This window comes from Sander vitreus, chromosome 24 (assembly GCF_031162955.1).
Source record: "Sander vitreus isolate 19-12246 chromosome 24, sanVit1, whole genome shotgun sequence".
Lineage (NCBI taxonomy): Eukaryota > Metazoa > Chordata > Actinopteri > Perciformes > Percidae > Sander > Sander vitreus.
The window spans coordinates 14492361-14508934 of NC_135878.1; the positions used below are offsets into that span (position 1 = coordinate 14492361).

General features: G+C 43.1%; 1 protein-coding gene across 6 annotated transcripts in view; it reads left to right on the forward strand.

Annotated features, from left to right (window-relative positions):
* LOC144512556 (uncharacterized) overlaps positions 1-16574 on the forward strand; it is a 73825-nt gene that overhangs the window by 13431 nt on the left and 43820 nt on the right. For 3 of the 6 annotated variants that reach the window (XM_078243325.1, XM_078243327.1, XM_078243326.1), the window contains exon 1: positions 4880-5462. The exons of 1 other annotated variant lie outside the window; for it this stretch is intronic. In XM_078243325.1, coding sequence (XP_078099451.1) covers positions 5114-5462 — 349 coding nt within the window. In that variant the 5' untranslated portion in view covers positions 4880-5113. Of the gene's footprint in view, positions 1-4878; positions 5463-16574 lie in introns of those variants that run through there. 2 more of the 6 variants (XM_078243324.1, XM_078243328.1) reach the window with 2 other exon arrangements.

The window sequence follows — 16574 nt, forward strand, 5'->3', positions numbered from 1 at the left end:
GACACGTTGTAAAGATGGAAAGGCAACAAATCAACTGTGTGATTATATCCTGGGGACGGGTATATGAGCTCTAAGTACCTCCTCCTCACGGTGTCGGACAGAGACTTAATCCCAAATATGGACATTTTCATATATCATTTTCATTCATATAATCAATTAAAACACGATAGTCTTACCAAGAGCTCAAAATTCTTTTGAACTGAATTCAGAGAGATTTTTTTTTTTGTGCAGGTCTAAGCAAGTTACACACACACACACACACACACACACACACACGTACGTCCCCCGACAGTCTTGCAGCTCTGGAGGAATCTGGTTGGCCATTAGTTGAGGTCGGGGACATTTAGACACTCAGAGCTGCAATTTATACACTCCATTTATACACTTTTCACCTTTTTCTCTCTCTCTTACACCAATACCCGAAAATGCTCTATGACAACGTAGCACATTCTATTTATTCTGCAGAAGTATTACGTGCCCCTGTATTTATGGTCTGGGGCTGATGAGTGGTTAAAGAGGAAGTAGACATAACATTCCCGCTGGAGCGTTGATGTGCAGCTGAAGTACTGGAATGTTGTGTGTGGGGGTGCACGTGCGTGTGTGTGTGCATGCGTGTCAGCTGTGCAGAAAACAAGAAATACCGTTCTTGGTAGTCTTGAGTTTCCAAAGTACACTTTTCCTTGGTTTTATATGTATTCTCTTTCTTTTCTTCTGTGTGTGCGTGTGTGTGTACGTGCGTGCGTGTGTTTGTGTGAAATAATCCAAATGAAAAGCACCAGGGGCCTTCATGAACTGACATTCACTAACTCACTGAAGCACAATGCCGTGGTGTGTTTACTTACCCTGCTCGTGGCCCCGTGCAGGTCAGAGCAGCTGACAGCTGATAGCGATGAAAAGTTGTTGGAAGCACAGCGAGAGGGCTAACATGCATATGGAACGGGCCGCAGGGCATTTATGTTCCTCATTGACCAGCGTGTTGAACATGCAAAGTTATTATTTATTTTTTTGATATTTAAAATCCAGATGTTGTCTTGTCCGTTCTCTCTCAGGTAATACAAGTAATGCTTTTTTTTTATTTTAAATGTCAAAAATATCCACATTCTTTTAAAGGAAATGTGGAAATCTGATTCATGTGATGCTTTTTATTCTGCTGCTGTGGAGGAGGAAAGAAAGAAAGAAAGAAAGCTAGAAAACCAACTAGACAGGAAGTCTTGCTCTCCCCCAAACACACTCTCTGTAATTGCTTTTGGTAATTACAGCAAGACTGAGGCATATATGAGCCATTCTGTTATGTGTCGGTGCTCTCTGGTGTGCAGTTTTCATTTCCACGCTTTGTTTTTGTATGAAAATACCACCTTTGTCTGGTCGGAACGTAGTGAAGGCTCAGGTTCTCAAAGGTCGCCCCGTACTCACTTCATGTTTTTAAAGTAGAGCAAATCAGTAAAAGATCATCTCCCACTTGATTTTGTGCCGGTGTTTTTTTTTCCACATTTTCTCCCCACGCATCCAAAAGTTCTGTTAGTTGCCCGCAGGAACCACACTGTGCATTTACATTTTTTCCCTTTGCAGATCGGTCCCTGACAACAGGAAAATAATCAGCCTAACATTTTTTTCTGGGTCGTAATTTCAACATTTTGTTGTTGTTTTTTCTACACTTTTCTCGCCGTTTTTGTTGACTTTATTCCAATTTTTTTCTCACTTTGTTTTTCAATTTTTTTTGGTCACTTTTTCAGATGTTTGTTTTTCCCTCACTTTTTCCCCAAAAAAATTTTTTTGGTCACTTTTTCAGTATATTTTTAGTTATGTTTTTGTCGAAAGTTTTTTTTGTCTTTTTTTTTCCCGATGTTTTATTTCTCGCTTGTTTCCAATTTTTTGGTCACTTTTTTAACAAGTTTTTGTCACCTCTGCCGATATTTTTGATGGTTTTTTTTTTGGTCACTTTTTACATAAAAAATGTTTTTGTAGATTTTTTTTTTTTTTCCCCTGCGTTTTTGTAGATTTTTCAACGTTCTTTTGTCGTAGTTCTGACATAGAAAGTTTTTGTAAACGGGTCAGATTTGACCCGAGAACAACAGCAGGGCTAAGACAAGCGTAATGCATCCTTCCTAAAAGGTTCATCGAGTTAACAATCACTTTGATTAAACTGTTAGGGAGAAAGTTGACCCACCGACTAGTTTCAGACCTCCCTGCACCAGCTGGCTTTCACACGCTCCACACAGCATCCAATCGGAGTACTTGGCTCCTCTTTCCCTGTTCAGTGTCCCAGCCGAATGAGCACATATGCTGACAGCGGTAGCCACGTTTGTATGAATGCCCACATTTTTCAAAACTGTGGCAGTTTCCAACCCCTTCAAATGTCATGCAGCGTGGGCGTGGGAGGTCTGAGGGCTGGAATGTGCAACAGCTGGATGTCCTCGCTTGGCAGATGAGGCGGGTAGCTGGATGATGGTAGTATGGAAGAAGTATTCAGATCACCACACTGTTACAATAATACTCCATTACAAGGAAAAGTCCCGCACTGACAATGTTACGTAGGTAAAAGTGTGTAAGTATCATCAGGAAAGTGTACTTGAAGTATTAAAAGTAAAAATCCTCGCATTCTAGAAACTCAAATAGAGCGTTAAAAGAGGATGGTTATCTAAAACTATATATTGTTGGCTAGTTTACTTTAGAATAAAACATCAGATTTTATAAACTACATGTGTTTTGTGTGCAGACATCTTAATGTGTAAAGTAACTAGTAACTAAAGCTGTAACAGATGAATGTAGTGGAGTAAAAAGTACAATATTTCTCTCTGAAATGTAGCGGAGTAGAAGTAGAAAGCGGCATGAAAAGAAAAGACTCAAGTAAAGTAACAAGTACCTCAACATTTGGACTGAAGTGCAGTACTGGAGTAAATGTACCTAGTTACATTCCACCGCTGCACACAGGCTGTGTGAAGGAGGGGGGGTGGGTGCAATCCCTTTGTTTTCTCCCATCTGTGAGAACCTGGAAGTGGTAAATTTTCCGAGGATTTTCTCCGATGAGGCAATGAAGTCGTTCCCCCGGGAGTGGAGCTCCGATCCGATCCGCCCCTCACTTTGTCAGCTGCTGTCTTTCATTCATCCCTCACTCGCTGCTCGCTGCTGCTCTTCTTTCTTCCCCTACGCTATGTCAAAAAAGACATCACGCAGTTTACAGTGCGGCTGTTTCACACACTGAGGGCCCTATTATAACGATCTGAGCGCACGGCGTGGAGCGCCTGGCGCAGGTGCGTTTAGGGCGTGTCCAAATCCACTTTTGCTAGTTTGACGGAGGAAAAAAAGGGTCCGTGCGCCGGGCGCATGGTTCAAAGGGTTGTGTCTTCATTAATTCAGAGGTGTGTTTTGGGCGTAACATGCAATAAACCAATCAGAGATCATCTCCTGTTCCCTTTAAAAGCCAGGCGCGTTTGGACCTTGGAGCATTGCTATTATGATGGAGGAATTGCACCGGAATATTTGTATTTGTAATCTTCTGCATGTGTGTGTGCTGCTGTGCGTCCCTGTGTGTGTGTAACAAGCGTAGTGTGCGCTAACTGAACACCACGTTTGTTTTCTGAAGCCCTCTCTTCCTGTTTTTTGTTGATTTTTTGAAACAAAATGAAATCCCTCTCTTCTGCTGCCTCTGTGTTATCTTAACCGTTACCTTTAACCATACAAAGCCACGGGCAACTCTTACTCCTCGTCTCAGGTCAGTTTTAGTGGCCTGAAGATGTAAAGTGTTTCAGTAAGAAATATGCAAAGATGAGAGACAAGGTCCAAATTATACTCATAACTGTGGGTGTGTTTCCAGTCTTGTATAAAGTACATGAAAGCAATACTTGAGTAAAAGTATCTCATCAGAAAGTGACTTAGAAGTTAAAGTCACCTTTTAGAATATGACTTGAGCGAAAGTCTTAAAGTATCTGATATGTACTGTCCTTAAGTATCAAAAAGCGTTTTCTGATATTAACTGTACATTTTCAAAAGTAAAAGTCAAGGTAAAACTTTGGTTATGAACTTTTGTTCTGGCTTCCTTATTCTAACCCATACTGTTCAGGGTTTCCACACCTTCTTAAACATCAAACTCGGAAGAGAAAAACAGAAGAACAACGTACGGAAACATTTCTCGCAAGTAACGAGCAACGAAGACGCTGAGGGGGAAATGTATCGGAGTAAAAGTATTCATTTTGTTTAGGAAACGTAGCGGAGTAAAAGGGAACGTTTCCAGAAATATAGAGAAAGTAAAGTACAGATACGTGAAGATTTGACTTAAGTAGAGTAACCTAGTATTTGTACGTTGCATTACAACACTGTGTGTTGCCTATCTTACCTTATGACCCCCAGGTAGGGAACCACAGCTCTACTCTTCCCCTCACTTTGCTTATTATTACTGTTATTTGCATTTATTCTAATACATGCGTTTTCTACCACACTTACCCATGACATCTAACCTCTCTGTTGCCCTTTTTTAAGACACAGAATAAAATCTTTTTTGAAATACTTGCTGATAAATAGGGAGACTGCAGTTCAGCGTGTTCCTTTTTGATTCTTGCCCTTTTTCGATATGCATTGGCAACTTGGAATTTAGACACAGAGCCCAATGTGAACTAAACCTCTTTATTATGGCCTATATATGTTTCAGAAACTGTGTATTTTCCCGAGGTTATTTCTGTGCAGGACGGGCGTGTGGTTGCATGCTTTTCTTTTCTCCATGCCACAGAGAAGGTCTTAGTGGACCCACTCATCAACTCACACAGGGGGGGAGGAGTTTGAGTGTGCGTTGGAGCATCTTTGAGTAACCAATGGCATCCATCATCAGTGTAGCAAGCCAGCCTCCGCACTTTGGGTCTCCCCCTCCATGCAAGTGCTTTTTTTTCTGAGTTTGCATGCACTGGGAGATCTAGAGGGAGGGTCTCTGAGTGCGAGCAGAGGTTTTTATGTCTTGGTTTTCATTCAGTGGATGCTCAGTGGCCCTTGAACAGCTTGGATTTAACTGTTGACTGGCTGGCTAACAGGTGGCGCTTTGGGGGGGAAACAGTGAGAGCACTGTGTGGAGTGCCACTGCACGCTGAGACATTTTTTGGAGGACTGTTAGCTGGAGACGGCAGCAATGTGGAGGAGGATCCAGACGGGGTTGCTTCTCCTGGTTCTCTGTGCCGGGAGCTTGGACGCCTGGTGGTGGAACAAAGCTCCAGAGGCCACCACGGAGGCCCCAGCGGAAAAGACGACGCCGGAAGGAACGATGGCCGCCGCAGCCGCCACCGTGACCGCCGACAGCACACCGAAGAAGGAAGAGGAGGAGGACGACAACTTGTCCGGGGTCGGTGAAGAAATCCTCAACGTGGCGACGGGAATCCGTAAGTTTGTCGAGGTGTGGGACGCAACCCCGACCCCGACCGCCAGGACTACTAACGGCGGCCTGACAGAGAAGGTGGAGAGCGCTAACCCTAACACGACGGGTAATGCAAACGGGTTCAGAGGGGAGAGGGTGGAGGGGGGGTCTGGGATCAGGGTAGGGGATGGGGATGGGTCAGGATCTGACCTCGGGTCAGATGTAGAGTCAGTTTTGAAAGATGCTAAAGTCCCGGCTGTCAATTTAATCAGGATTCTAGCCGATGTTCCTAAAACCAAAGAGACTGCCGAGGGCGTTACGGATTCCTCACTAACCCCCCCCGATAGTCGCCTCAGTGGCTCCGACCCACCTTGTCTCCCCGTGCCTTCCAATTGGCCCATTTGCAAGCGGCCCAAGCTTTTCACACTGCCCAACTCGTTCAACCACACATCGGTGGAGGAGGTGGGCGCGGTCCTACAGGAGTGGGCGTGGCTCGCGCGGGCGGGGTGTCACCACAGCGCCGAGTGGTTCCTCTGCCTCCTGCTGGCGCCCGGGTGCCCATCACCCGCCGCGCCCCCGAACTTGCCCTGTCGCAGCTTCTGCCACGTGCTGCAGGACAGCTGCTGGGCGTCCCTGGAAAACGGGCGTCTCCCGGTCGAGTGTCACCTCCTGCCCGAAAGAGCGCAGGAGCGCGGGCATCCTGCGTGCGCGTCGATTAGTAACCTGAAAGGTAACCCCAGCGGGTTAGAATGTATCCGGTCTGCTGATACATTTTGAATCCGATGTCACGTCACTTTTTTGTCGATGTCTTAAGCGTTAGTCTGTGTGTTTTGTGCGGTGTTTTTTATGGTAACACGTGTCCAAGTGCATTGTCGCCTGTTCTGAGTCTCATGACTCACTTTAAATGATGATTTTGCATGTTTCAGCCATTTTTTTTTATGCAATTACAAGGACTTTACGTTACAGCTGACCATTTTTCTTTTTTTCAAACCCTGTGCAAGTGTTTTAAACATTTGAACTGCAAATGTTCTACTTCTAAGCAACCTTTTGGCACATTTCTTTAACCTGCAGGGACTCCAATGATTTAACATTACACTACTATGACATTTTCACAAAGCACATGCAGCAGAACCTGAGATATCGTCTTTTTTTTATTTTTTATTTCACACATTCTTCTTGCTTGTCGAAACCTGGAGTCCACATTACCCACAATTCAGCTCGGCCGCTGACAGTTCAGTCGGCGATTGAGGCGTGTTAGTAGCGGCTGATGTAGCTTCGAGCTGCTGGCCTCAAGCAGAGATGAGCAGCAGGCTGCAGAGGTCAGGTAGGGTTCTTTACGACTTCACAACCTCAGATTTCTTTTCATTTCAAACTCGTAGTCTTCAGACCCGACCCACACTAACTGCTGGACTTCCCCCTTAAGCCAAGTCCATTAAACAAGGAAACATTTCAGCCTTCATTGTCGTCAAAGTTACATTTGTAGTTGCAGACTGATTAGACAGTCAATAATAGCAGGCTGAGACGAATGCTCTGACTCTCACTGGTTCTCCAGCTTTTTTCAATAATGTTCCCCCTTTGAACAGTGTTTTTAAGCCATGTACCCCCTAACCAGCGCAAGTAATTTTTGGTAGAGATAAAAAAGTCTCTATAAAGAGGAAGAATTCAGCGATAGATTTACTAAACAACAGCCTTAGACCTGGAAAAAACATTAACATGATGATGGAGAAAGGAGACAAAAACTTGGAAAAAGACGGTAGAAGGAAGGAAGGAAGGCAAGAATAGGTCGAAAATAGTAACAAGGACTTTGAAAAAAAAAAAACACAGTAGAAAGAAGGAAGGCAACACTAGGGAGACAAAAGGGTGACAAAAAATTCAAATAAGCGACAAACTTCCAAAAAAAAGTGACAAAAACTTTGAAAAAAGCCGTCATTTTATTTTGAAAAAAGAGACAAAAACTTACTTTAAAAAAAGACGGTAGAAAAAAGTAAGGAAGAAAGGCAAGAATAGGTCCAAACAAACGACAAGACCTTCCAAAAAAGGTGACAGACTTCAAAAACAGCGAGAAAAACTTTGGAAAAAGCGCCAAACTTGGAGAAAAAAAACAGACAAATACCCCCTGCAGTCCTCCAAAATACCCCTAGGGGGACAAGGACCCCCATTTGAGAAACACCGCTCCAACTCATGTTTCAAGTCTCTTGCAAGTTGAATATCCAAGACATGCATTGGACCGGATGATACCCGGAGGGTGGGAAATGGTTTGCCGATAATGGAATGTCTAAACAATCTGCAACATATGGGTTGAAACATGCAAAACCAGCGGCGTTATCGTTGCAGTCGTCGTCGCTGCTACTGTCGTGTCACTTGCACGTGTCCCGAGGACGCACGCCGTTTAGCACAAAAAAAACCCCACATGACGCAACACGTAAGTTCACGCCACTGTCCCAGGCTGCATGCCACCTTCGTGTGATTGTCTTGTCGATCTGTAAAAGCACCGTTTTGGACAGCAACGTCACTTTGTAGCTTGTTTATTTTATTTATGTTATAATATGTTATGTTATATATGTGAAGACCAAACTAACTAAAAATGCATTCCAGAATATTCCGCTTAGTACATGATTACGTGAATCCAAATCCATTCTGGTGCATCCCATAAAGCCACATAAAAATGACTTTGTATATTGAGTCAAAGGTCTCCAAGTCCATTTATATTAAGAAAAGCGTAGAAGAAGCTTTAGATTTACACAGTTAAGAAGCATTCCCACCCCTGAGTATAAACCCTAAAGACAGAAGATGCTCCAGAGGCCCATGTCCAGCCTTTTAGTGGCGTCATAAATCTTGCAGTATGGCGTCTTCATCAGGGGAGGTTTTGTTGCTGCATGGACTCTTCTTTCAGGGGTTAACAGTATGACCTTAAAACATGAAGCCATCTTTAGAATGCATTTTTCCCCACAGGGATATTTAATGCAAAATCTTCCGGGTTAAAGTGTTATTTTCCATGTGCCAGAAGTGAGGCTTCTTGTTTGGATAACCTTTAAACTCTGATATAAACCATACTGTTGAACACAGCGTGGGTTACTTCTACATCTATACATTCCTTGTATGTAGTGAACGTGGCTTCCTAAATGGGACTCCTAAATTTTTTTTATATTATACAGTACAGGATGTGAGACATCAATGTGTTTGTCGTTAGACTGCTTTTTTTTATTGGGTGTGGATTTTACAAACACCTGCATTGGCTACTTTATTCATTAACCAATGCACGCACGAAGGAAAAGGGAGAGGGAGAAATGGGACGTTTAGGGTCTTGTAAGCTAATTATTTTTCAGCAGACATGGAGTACAACAACATGTAACTTCTCTCACTTGGTGAGACCAACCTTTGTTTAATTCACAGTTTATTAATGCACACAGAGAGAGAGACACACAGAGAGAGACACACACACACATACTGAGAGACACACACACACACACACACACACACACACACACACACACACACACACACACAGACAGAGAGACACACACACACACACACACACACACACAGACAGACAGACAGAGAGACATGAATGGTTCCAAAAAATGTAAATGGTTTTTAAAACATTTTTCATTTCATGTTTATTTGAAAATGGACAGATGCTTAGCCATAGACATTTGTACACCTACATCTGTACCCACCATCCCCACCACCCCCCACCCCACGTGCCCATACACCACACCACGCCGTCCCACCCCTATATGTGACTACAGGTCTGGGTATCAATTAAAAACTTCCATTTCATTTAAAAAAAAAAAAAAAAAAGAAGCTTCCTTTTTTGTATTGCTGATTTTGTGCAGCTCATTTCATGCCTCAGCTCCCTCAGTAGAGTTAATAGATAACAGTAACGTCGTACTGACTAAACTTTGACCTACAGTATACCCGTCTGTGATTATCCACTCTTAACAATAAGTCAAAAATAATTCATTATTTCTGCCTTTTTTCAACTCAGAAATTAGCTATAATTTCATATAAATGAGGTTTGTAGACCATGATTTCCAACAATAAGTGTAAAACTAGTGGTAACAAGTTGGAATGAAGTTGGCTAAGACGATGCAACGCAGAATTGGGTGATAATCTATACTTTATGTTTTAGGAACGGGTTAAACAGACGGAGGACAGCACAAGGGTTCATTGTAATAATTGTCTTTATGCTCTATGCGCTTGGTTGGACGATAATCACTCCATTTGCTTCCGTCATCTCCTGCTCTTGCATGCCCCGTCACACATTTCCGTCCTGGGTTATCTTCTTGGCATCATGTTTCACAATTTCTGATCAGCATTGGCGTTGGAATTCTGCTGTTAGAGCTTGTAGAGTCGCAAAGAGGGGGGAAACAATTGTACCGTCTGTGGCGGGGAGGATGGGCAGCGCGTGGCATTTATGACAGCGCCTGTGGGTGGGAAAAATGGTCTGCTCCCCCCCGAAGAAAAGAGCGCCGTGATTGTGTGCTCGGTTCGGGGAGAAAAGGGCAACGGTGTCGTGGCGAGTAACAAGAGAGCCTTGTGACTGGGATGAGACTGGGCGGCTCAACGTCCCCGCCAGGGGTCAGAGGGCATGGCCAGTCGCCTACCCTCTCCGACCAGGAACACTTGATGGGCAGTAATTAGGCGTTTGTGCCAACCGTTAACCCTCCTGTTGTCCTCGGGTCTAATCTGACCCATTTTCTAAAAGTTTCTGTATCAGAAATGTGGGTTTTCTTTCAACCAAATAACTAGGGCTGTGTATTGGCAAGAATCTGGCGATACCATACGTGTCACGATACATGGGTCACGATTCAATATATTGCAATATATTTCGATACTGTGCGTAAGGCGATATATTGGGATTTTCTTTAAGTATAATTCTAGAAAAACTAATGTTTAAAAAAAGACATGATGTTCATAGAAGTCAAAGAAGTTTACTTTAGGTAAAAATCAAATCAAACTGCTAGTTTGGGATTGTGGTTCACAGGTTCTTAGTGAGCTAATGTTTATATGCTAAAGTAGGCCAAAGTTCAGCCATAGCTACATTGTTAGCTTCTAGCAAAAAGTCAGGCACTGTTAGGCACCGCTAGGCACCGCTAGGCACCGCTAGGCACTGCTAGGCACCGCTAGGCACCGCTAGGCACTGCTAGGCACCGTTAGGCACTGTTAGGCAAGGACACTAGTGGTGTGTCTCAGCATAGCCATCTAGCGGCAGGGGGTTTAAACACAACACAAACGTCAACCTCTGTCTTACATGAATATTTTTGCATGTAAACAAAAATAAAAAATAAATAAAAAAAATTGCTGTTGTGTTTTTGAAAATCGATACAGTATTGCAAAATAAATAATAAAATCGCGACACTCAAGTGTATCGATTTTATCGTACACCCCTAAAAGTAACGTGGATGGTTCCATACAACGCTCTTCACAAGTTACATAAATGATCAGTTCACTACTTTTATTGAATTGGGGTGTTTTTATTAAATTTTATAGCATGTAAAGAAAAATAGATAAAATGTTGAGAAACATAGGAAAAAATGTCAAAAAAGCACAGAAAAAAGTGAAGAAAACGTCCGGAAAAGTGACACAAACAAAAACATGGGGAAAGCTTTAAAAAACGTAAAAAAAAGTGTCGAAAAAGACGACCAAAACACAAGGGTTAACAGATGAGCAGAGACGGAGAGTGGGACAAAGTGTGAGAGGGACTTTTATGCGAGTGGGAATCACCCGAATTACCTCTTTAAGGAAAAGTGGGCCACAGTCAGTTGGTCAAAAACACTTTAAACGCTTTAAGCTGCTTATTGGGCCAATTTACAAAATGATGATCATGAATCAGAGGCCTTCCTGTTTGCCTGAACATTTTTGCCTCATTTCCAGTTAGTGGTGAGCTGGTTGCGGCCCCTGCAGCCATAGCAACGGCAGCGAAGGCGGAAAACAGTGCGAGAGAGAACAAAAGAAAACTGTAAAGGAGGACTTCACCAATTTTAACATACACTCTTAAGAAATAAATCCATAAAATAATAGAAAAAGTTCTGTGAGCTCATGAATCCGGACTTTGTCCCATAATTAAAAACAGAAATTTTGTTATACAAAGCTGCTCACTTAGTAAAGAAATGAAATCTGTTCTTTAATTTATTCAAAGCCTCTTTTTTTAAGCCCTTTTGACGCTAGTTTCGATGCCCTTATCTACGTTTTTTATAAACTTTTTTCAACGCTTTGTACACCTTTTTGGCGCTTTTGACTCTTGCTAATCCAAGTGCCGGTTAGTAATTTACAATAATGGTGTTGTGAACATCTACGTTAGTTGTCGGAGAGCAGCTAAAAAGTCCCATAATGCAATTTGAAATGTAAATAATATAATATAATAAACAGAAATACAACCGTAAATCGTGTGTTATGGACACTTTCTGTTAAAATATACAGTCAAACAACTGTTAGTACACGGACATTTCCAGTGTTACTTTGAGGATTCCCCTCCCCCCCCCAGCCCCGCCGCCAAATGCTTTACGTATGAAACGGAACTGACACTTTGCCGCAACACAAACAAATACATGTATACACCTCTATTCACACACAATGAGGCCTATTTTCAGTTGTGATTGAACTGTATTTTTTGAGGAACTATAGGGCACTTAACATCTACAACGGGTCTACAAAATTAATTTTACCAGAAATTCTTCATTGGGAAACCAAAACCCAAAGTATAGAATGAAATATTACACTGACTCACTTACCGTTTTAATGTTTCCAGCTGTTTGATATCAACACGATGAGCTGACAGAACTGACAAGTTGAACGTCCCTATTTCTGATACCGTGGCGGCAGGAATTTTGCCGTGGCGAGCCGCCACTCCAAAATCAACCTAGAGGAACCACTGATTTCTTAGCGTGTAGTTTCCTAGTCATCAGGAGTACTAGTACGCTTGTAGAACAGTTGTATAATGTCTTCTGTGGCTGTGGAGGAGAAGTTTGGGCTTTGAGGCCGACGTTTTTTTAAGACGCCAAACGGTGGCGCGGCCTTGAGACGGAACCAGGGCGTGCTGTTTTAGCGTGTTTTCAGTCTTTATGCTAAAGATAAGCTAATCAGCTTCTGGCGCTACCTTCCCGTTTAACGCAACCGCGTCCACACTCTTGACACTTTTTGACTGACTTTCTATCAAATAATTATTAATATTCTGTTCAAACGGCATATCGTTTTAACTATTTACTTTAGCATTGTTTGTTTTTTTGTTTTTACAAGAGTCAGCAACAGGAAGCTAACGTCTGTGAATTAGCCGTGCGCTACTCTTGGCCATACCAAGTTTTTCGGGGGCATTAACTGTATAAACAAGTCGCCCAAATTAACATCAGTGCTGTCAACACATCCGGGACCATACTTCTGTTCTTCACAATAAAAGACGTGCTTCAACAATTCCAAATGATCAACGCTAGATGGGAGAAATTCCCACACATTGGACCTTGCGCCTGAGCGTCGCCCGGGGGTTCTTACTGCTTTCTCTCATCAAAGTCACTTTTGTACACTAATTAGACATGAAAAATCACACGTAGATTCTGAGGTGTGTACATTCATTCTTCATCCCACTTCAGGGGGTGGGATTGCTCAGGAAAAGCACCGCGAAAAGACAGGAAACTGCGTCAGACCGGATGTGTCCGGAACGGTGTCCGAACATGGAACATCCGGACATCCGAACAGACATGACGAGGGGGGTGTCATTCTCCTCATCTAACTCTCAGCAAAAAAAAAAGCTAGTACATGTTTTTTCCCCCAAATTTTTAAATCCTGTCTTTATTAGGGAGACACTATGGAGTTACTTTGTGGAAAGTGTCCAGCGTTTATTGGAGCTTGACTGATATCGGGCTGATATCTGGACCTGATGGTGAGACTTCACAGATGACGAGTCCCGATGAATTTAGATTAAATGCAGCTTTATTCAATATTGAACAAGTTTCTCTCCGAGAGGGAGATGACCATGTGTACACACTCCTAAGAGCATGTACCCATAGTGTCGCTACAAACTACTCCTTTATACTTTTTGGGGCTTCACACATTCCAGTCTATTTCTGCGAGACAGCGTTTTACCTCCAAACTAATCCTAGAAGATACTTCTAATAGATTCACACATTCCAGGCTCCAGTTTCCTGTGTGTGAAGGTTGTCCTCAAACTAACCCCTCATACAAGACCTTAGATAAGATATGAAATACATTTGAAACATGTATGCCATATATCCAACCTATCATTGTCCCTTACTAAAGATGAGAAATCATGGTTACCATTTAGACGTTTCTTGTGATTACCCCCAACCAATTCTAACTTTTTAATCCCGTGTTTTGAAAAAAAAAAAAAAAGAGAAATGTAAAGAATAAAGTGTTTAAAAAGCCCCCAAAAAACAAGAAAGCATGCACACATTCCATCAGCTGCTTAGTTGACGGCATCTGTTTGCAGCTTTCATTTCTCCACACTGCCCAACATCCATTCTTCACACAGCAACATTTCATTTGGACTGCAGCCAAGAAAACAGACAATTTCACATCTTAAGAACATGATGGATGAGAACAAAAAAAAACAAAAAAACACCACCACCCGTGTGATGTCGTCTGAACTCCTCACTGATTCCCCCCCCCGTCAGTCAGGATTAATTTGCTCCGAGTTTATTTAAACATGGATTAAAGTCTGTGGAGCAGAGGGAAGCCGTAGATGTCACAGCTGCGTCGCCTCCGTTTTGAAGCGTTGACTGACACCACTCGGCTATTCGGATGTGTGAAGTCCAGTTGGTTTTCGGTCTCGAGAGGTTAAACTACAGCTTGGGGGGGTGTTAATGGTTGAACCCGCTGGTTTAACTGGCATGTATTGGTGTCAGAAAGAGACACTCAGGACTTCACGTTTCTGTTTCTTAACTTGTTTTAAGCAACCCCCTTACGAGAGTAGGCAAGTTCGAGCGAGAATGGGAGGGTGCCAGGATCACACTGCACAAATTCAGCCCCATTTTGACCCGATCAAACCAGTTGCCTACAATCTGAGTCATCGCTTCCTTCGATCAATGAAAAGTGTTTTGGGTCCAATTTAAAGAAATTCCAAGGGATGCATAATCTGGATTCTGAAGGTATTTTTTTGTGCCTCTTCTCTTAATGTTTGTTATCCTTCAGGGAAGCTGGTTTTCTTGCCCCTTGAGAGGCACTTTAAGACCTCGACACACTGACCCGACGGCCGGCCGTCAGCAGAAAAGGCAGTCGGACTGATCATTCGGCTCCCGCCGGTCCAAAAAGTCTCTCGGAACACACCGAAGCGACGCCGACTTGAGCGTACGTAATATGTCTCCATAACAGCAGGCGGCGCTAATCTGTATTGTTGCCCCAATAAATGATAACCGGAAATGACGACTGCGTCACGTGGGTCTGTCTGCTCCCGGATTTCATAATGGCGGCTCGTTCGAAATACAATCTCGTATTTTATGAAAATAGTTCGCCGAAACGTGTTCGTCGTGTACGTGTTTGCGTTCGTCAGGCCTATCCCGCTCGTCATTTCCGGTCAGTGTTGTAACATAATAGCACTGATTTGCTAGTCAGGGGGCTAGCGCTCCACCAATCAGATTGGCCATTGAGTCCGACTGCCCGCCCCTGATTCAACAAGTCAAATCGGCCAAAATGAAGGCCGACGGCTCCTACGACTGGCGATGGCACGGAACACACCGAGCAGACTCGAGTCACCGACCTCGCCAGACTGGCCGACAGCCGATTATTGGGTCGGTGCGTCAGGGCCTTTACACTCCTTAACTTCTGGAGGAATCCCACTAGTCCCACAATGACATTTCAGGCTGTTTTTAACTGGCATGTTGTGTCGGCGCAGGCTTTTGGGACTGACTCAGTCTGTGCGCATCCTATCAAGGTCCCTAATGATCCACTTTCCCATGGACATCTGACAAGCATTTCCTTCCTCTGCCTCCATCTGTCTGTCCGTCTGAGTTTCTCTCCGCCGGCAGTGTTTTTTTGTTTTTTTCCTTCTTTCTTCACACGGTAAAACAGGCATTGGGTTTCACCGGGGGTTAAATGTTGGAAAATACAGACGTGGCACTTTAAGTAATCCCGCTGTAACAGAATACACAAGGTCATGTTTTATTTTCCCATGCCTTCTTCAGGGCCGTGAAACATCGCTGTGTGTCGTTGGGCCATACAATTGTATGGCCGTGTTAGCATGAGGGAAGGGAAGGGAGGAGGCAGAAGCAGGGTCAACATGATCGTTACATGCCAGCTTCCATCTGTGCTGTGGACAACAGCCAAGTAAAAAAAATAAATAAACATCTGATCACTGACTTGAAGTAAACGGTTCGTGGTCTCTGTTGGTAGAGGAGTCATATTCATTAGCAGTGGGGGGGAGGAGGATTAGTTTGTGTCCTGTTAATCATCTTGCTTGTTTTGCATTTGGTTCACATGAAAAAAAAAAACAGAAATAAGCTCAGAGCCGGAGACTTGAGATTGCAACTGTGATAGAGCAATCAGAAAAAAGTGAGTGTGTGAGGTACTGTATGAAAGAATAGCTTGCAGACATACTGTGGTTGTTGTTCATAAGCGGGCTGTTCAGTGGGAGAGCTGCGGTTTTACTGGATGGCTTCCAGATGTGAATGTGTACCGCGAGCACAAAGTCAAACAGGGTCTCGTATAAAATATGTCGGAAACTAATTCACATGCTGGTGCAGAAGAGAAAGGTTCCCTATTGTCATTTTATCATTTCAATTTTTTTTTATTCTACGAGGCCTTTAACGATGATTACATAATTGTCTAATTGTCAATCTTTTTCCATAATCACGTTTTTTTTTTTTTTTTAACCGAATTAACCACTAACGGTAGCTAAGGTCTTTGGGCGTATGACTGGTAGTCGTTGATGTTGTTTAGATGTGCCAAATTGTAATTATATGAGTGATTATTGATCAGACTATATGTTTTCATTATTATATAAATTGTTAGTTGTTGGTACTTGACCCTAAACACGTTCATAGCAACAGAAGGATTCATTCATAACTTTAAAAAAAGTAACACATAAATACATCTTTTCAAATTTGACTGAAAGAGACAATTATATTGTTAACCGCAATTAATTGCGCAGCAAAAATGTTGAGTTGTTACAGCTCTGAATTCCACACCCCCAATTTCAGCCGCCTGATTGGTGCGACAGCTGCAGCAGCAGCTGTGTCACTGTGGGATTAACCAATAGCAGGTGCCCTCGGTGGGAAGTGGACCACCCGCC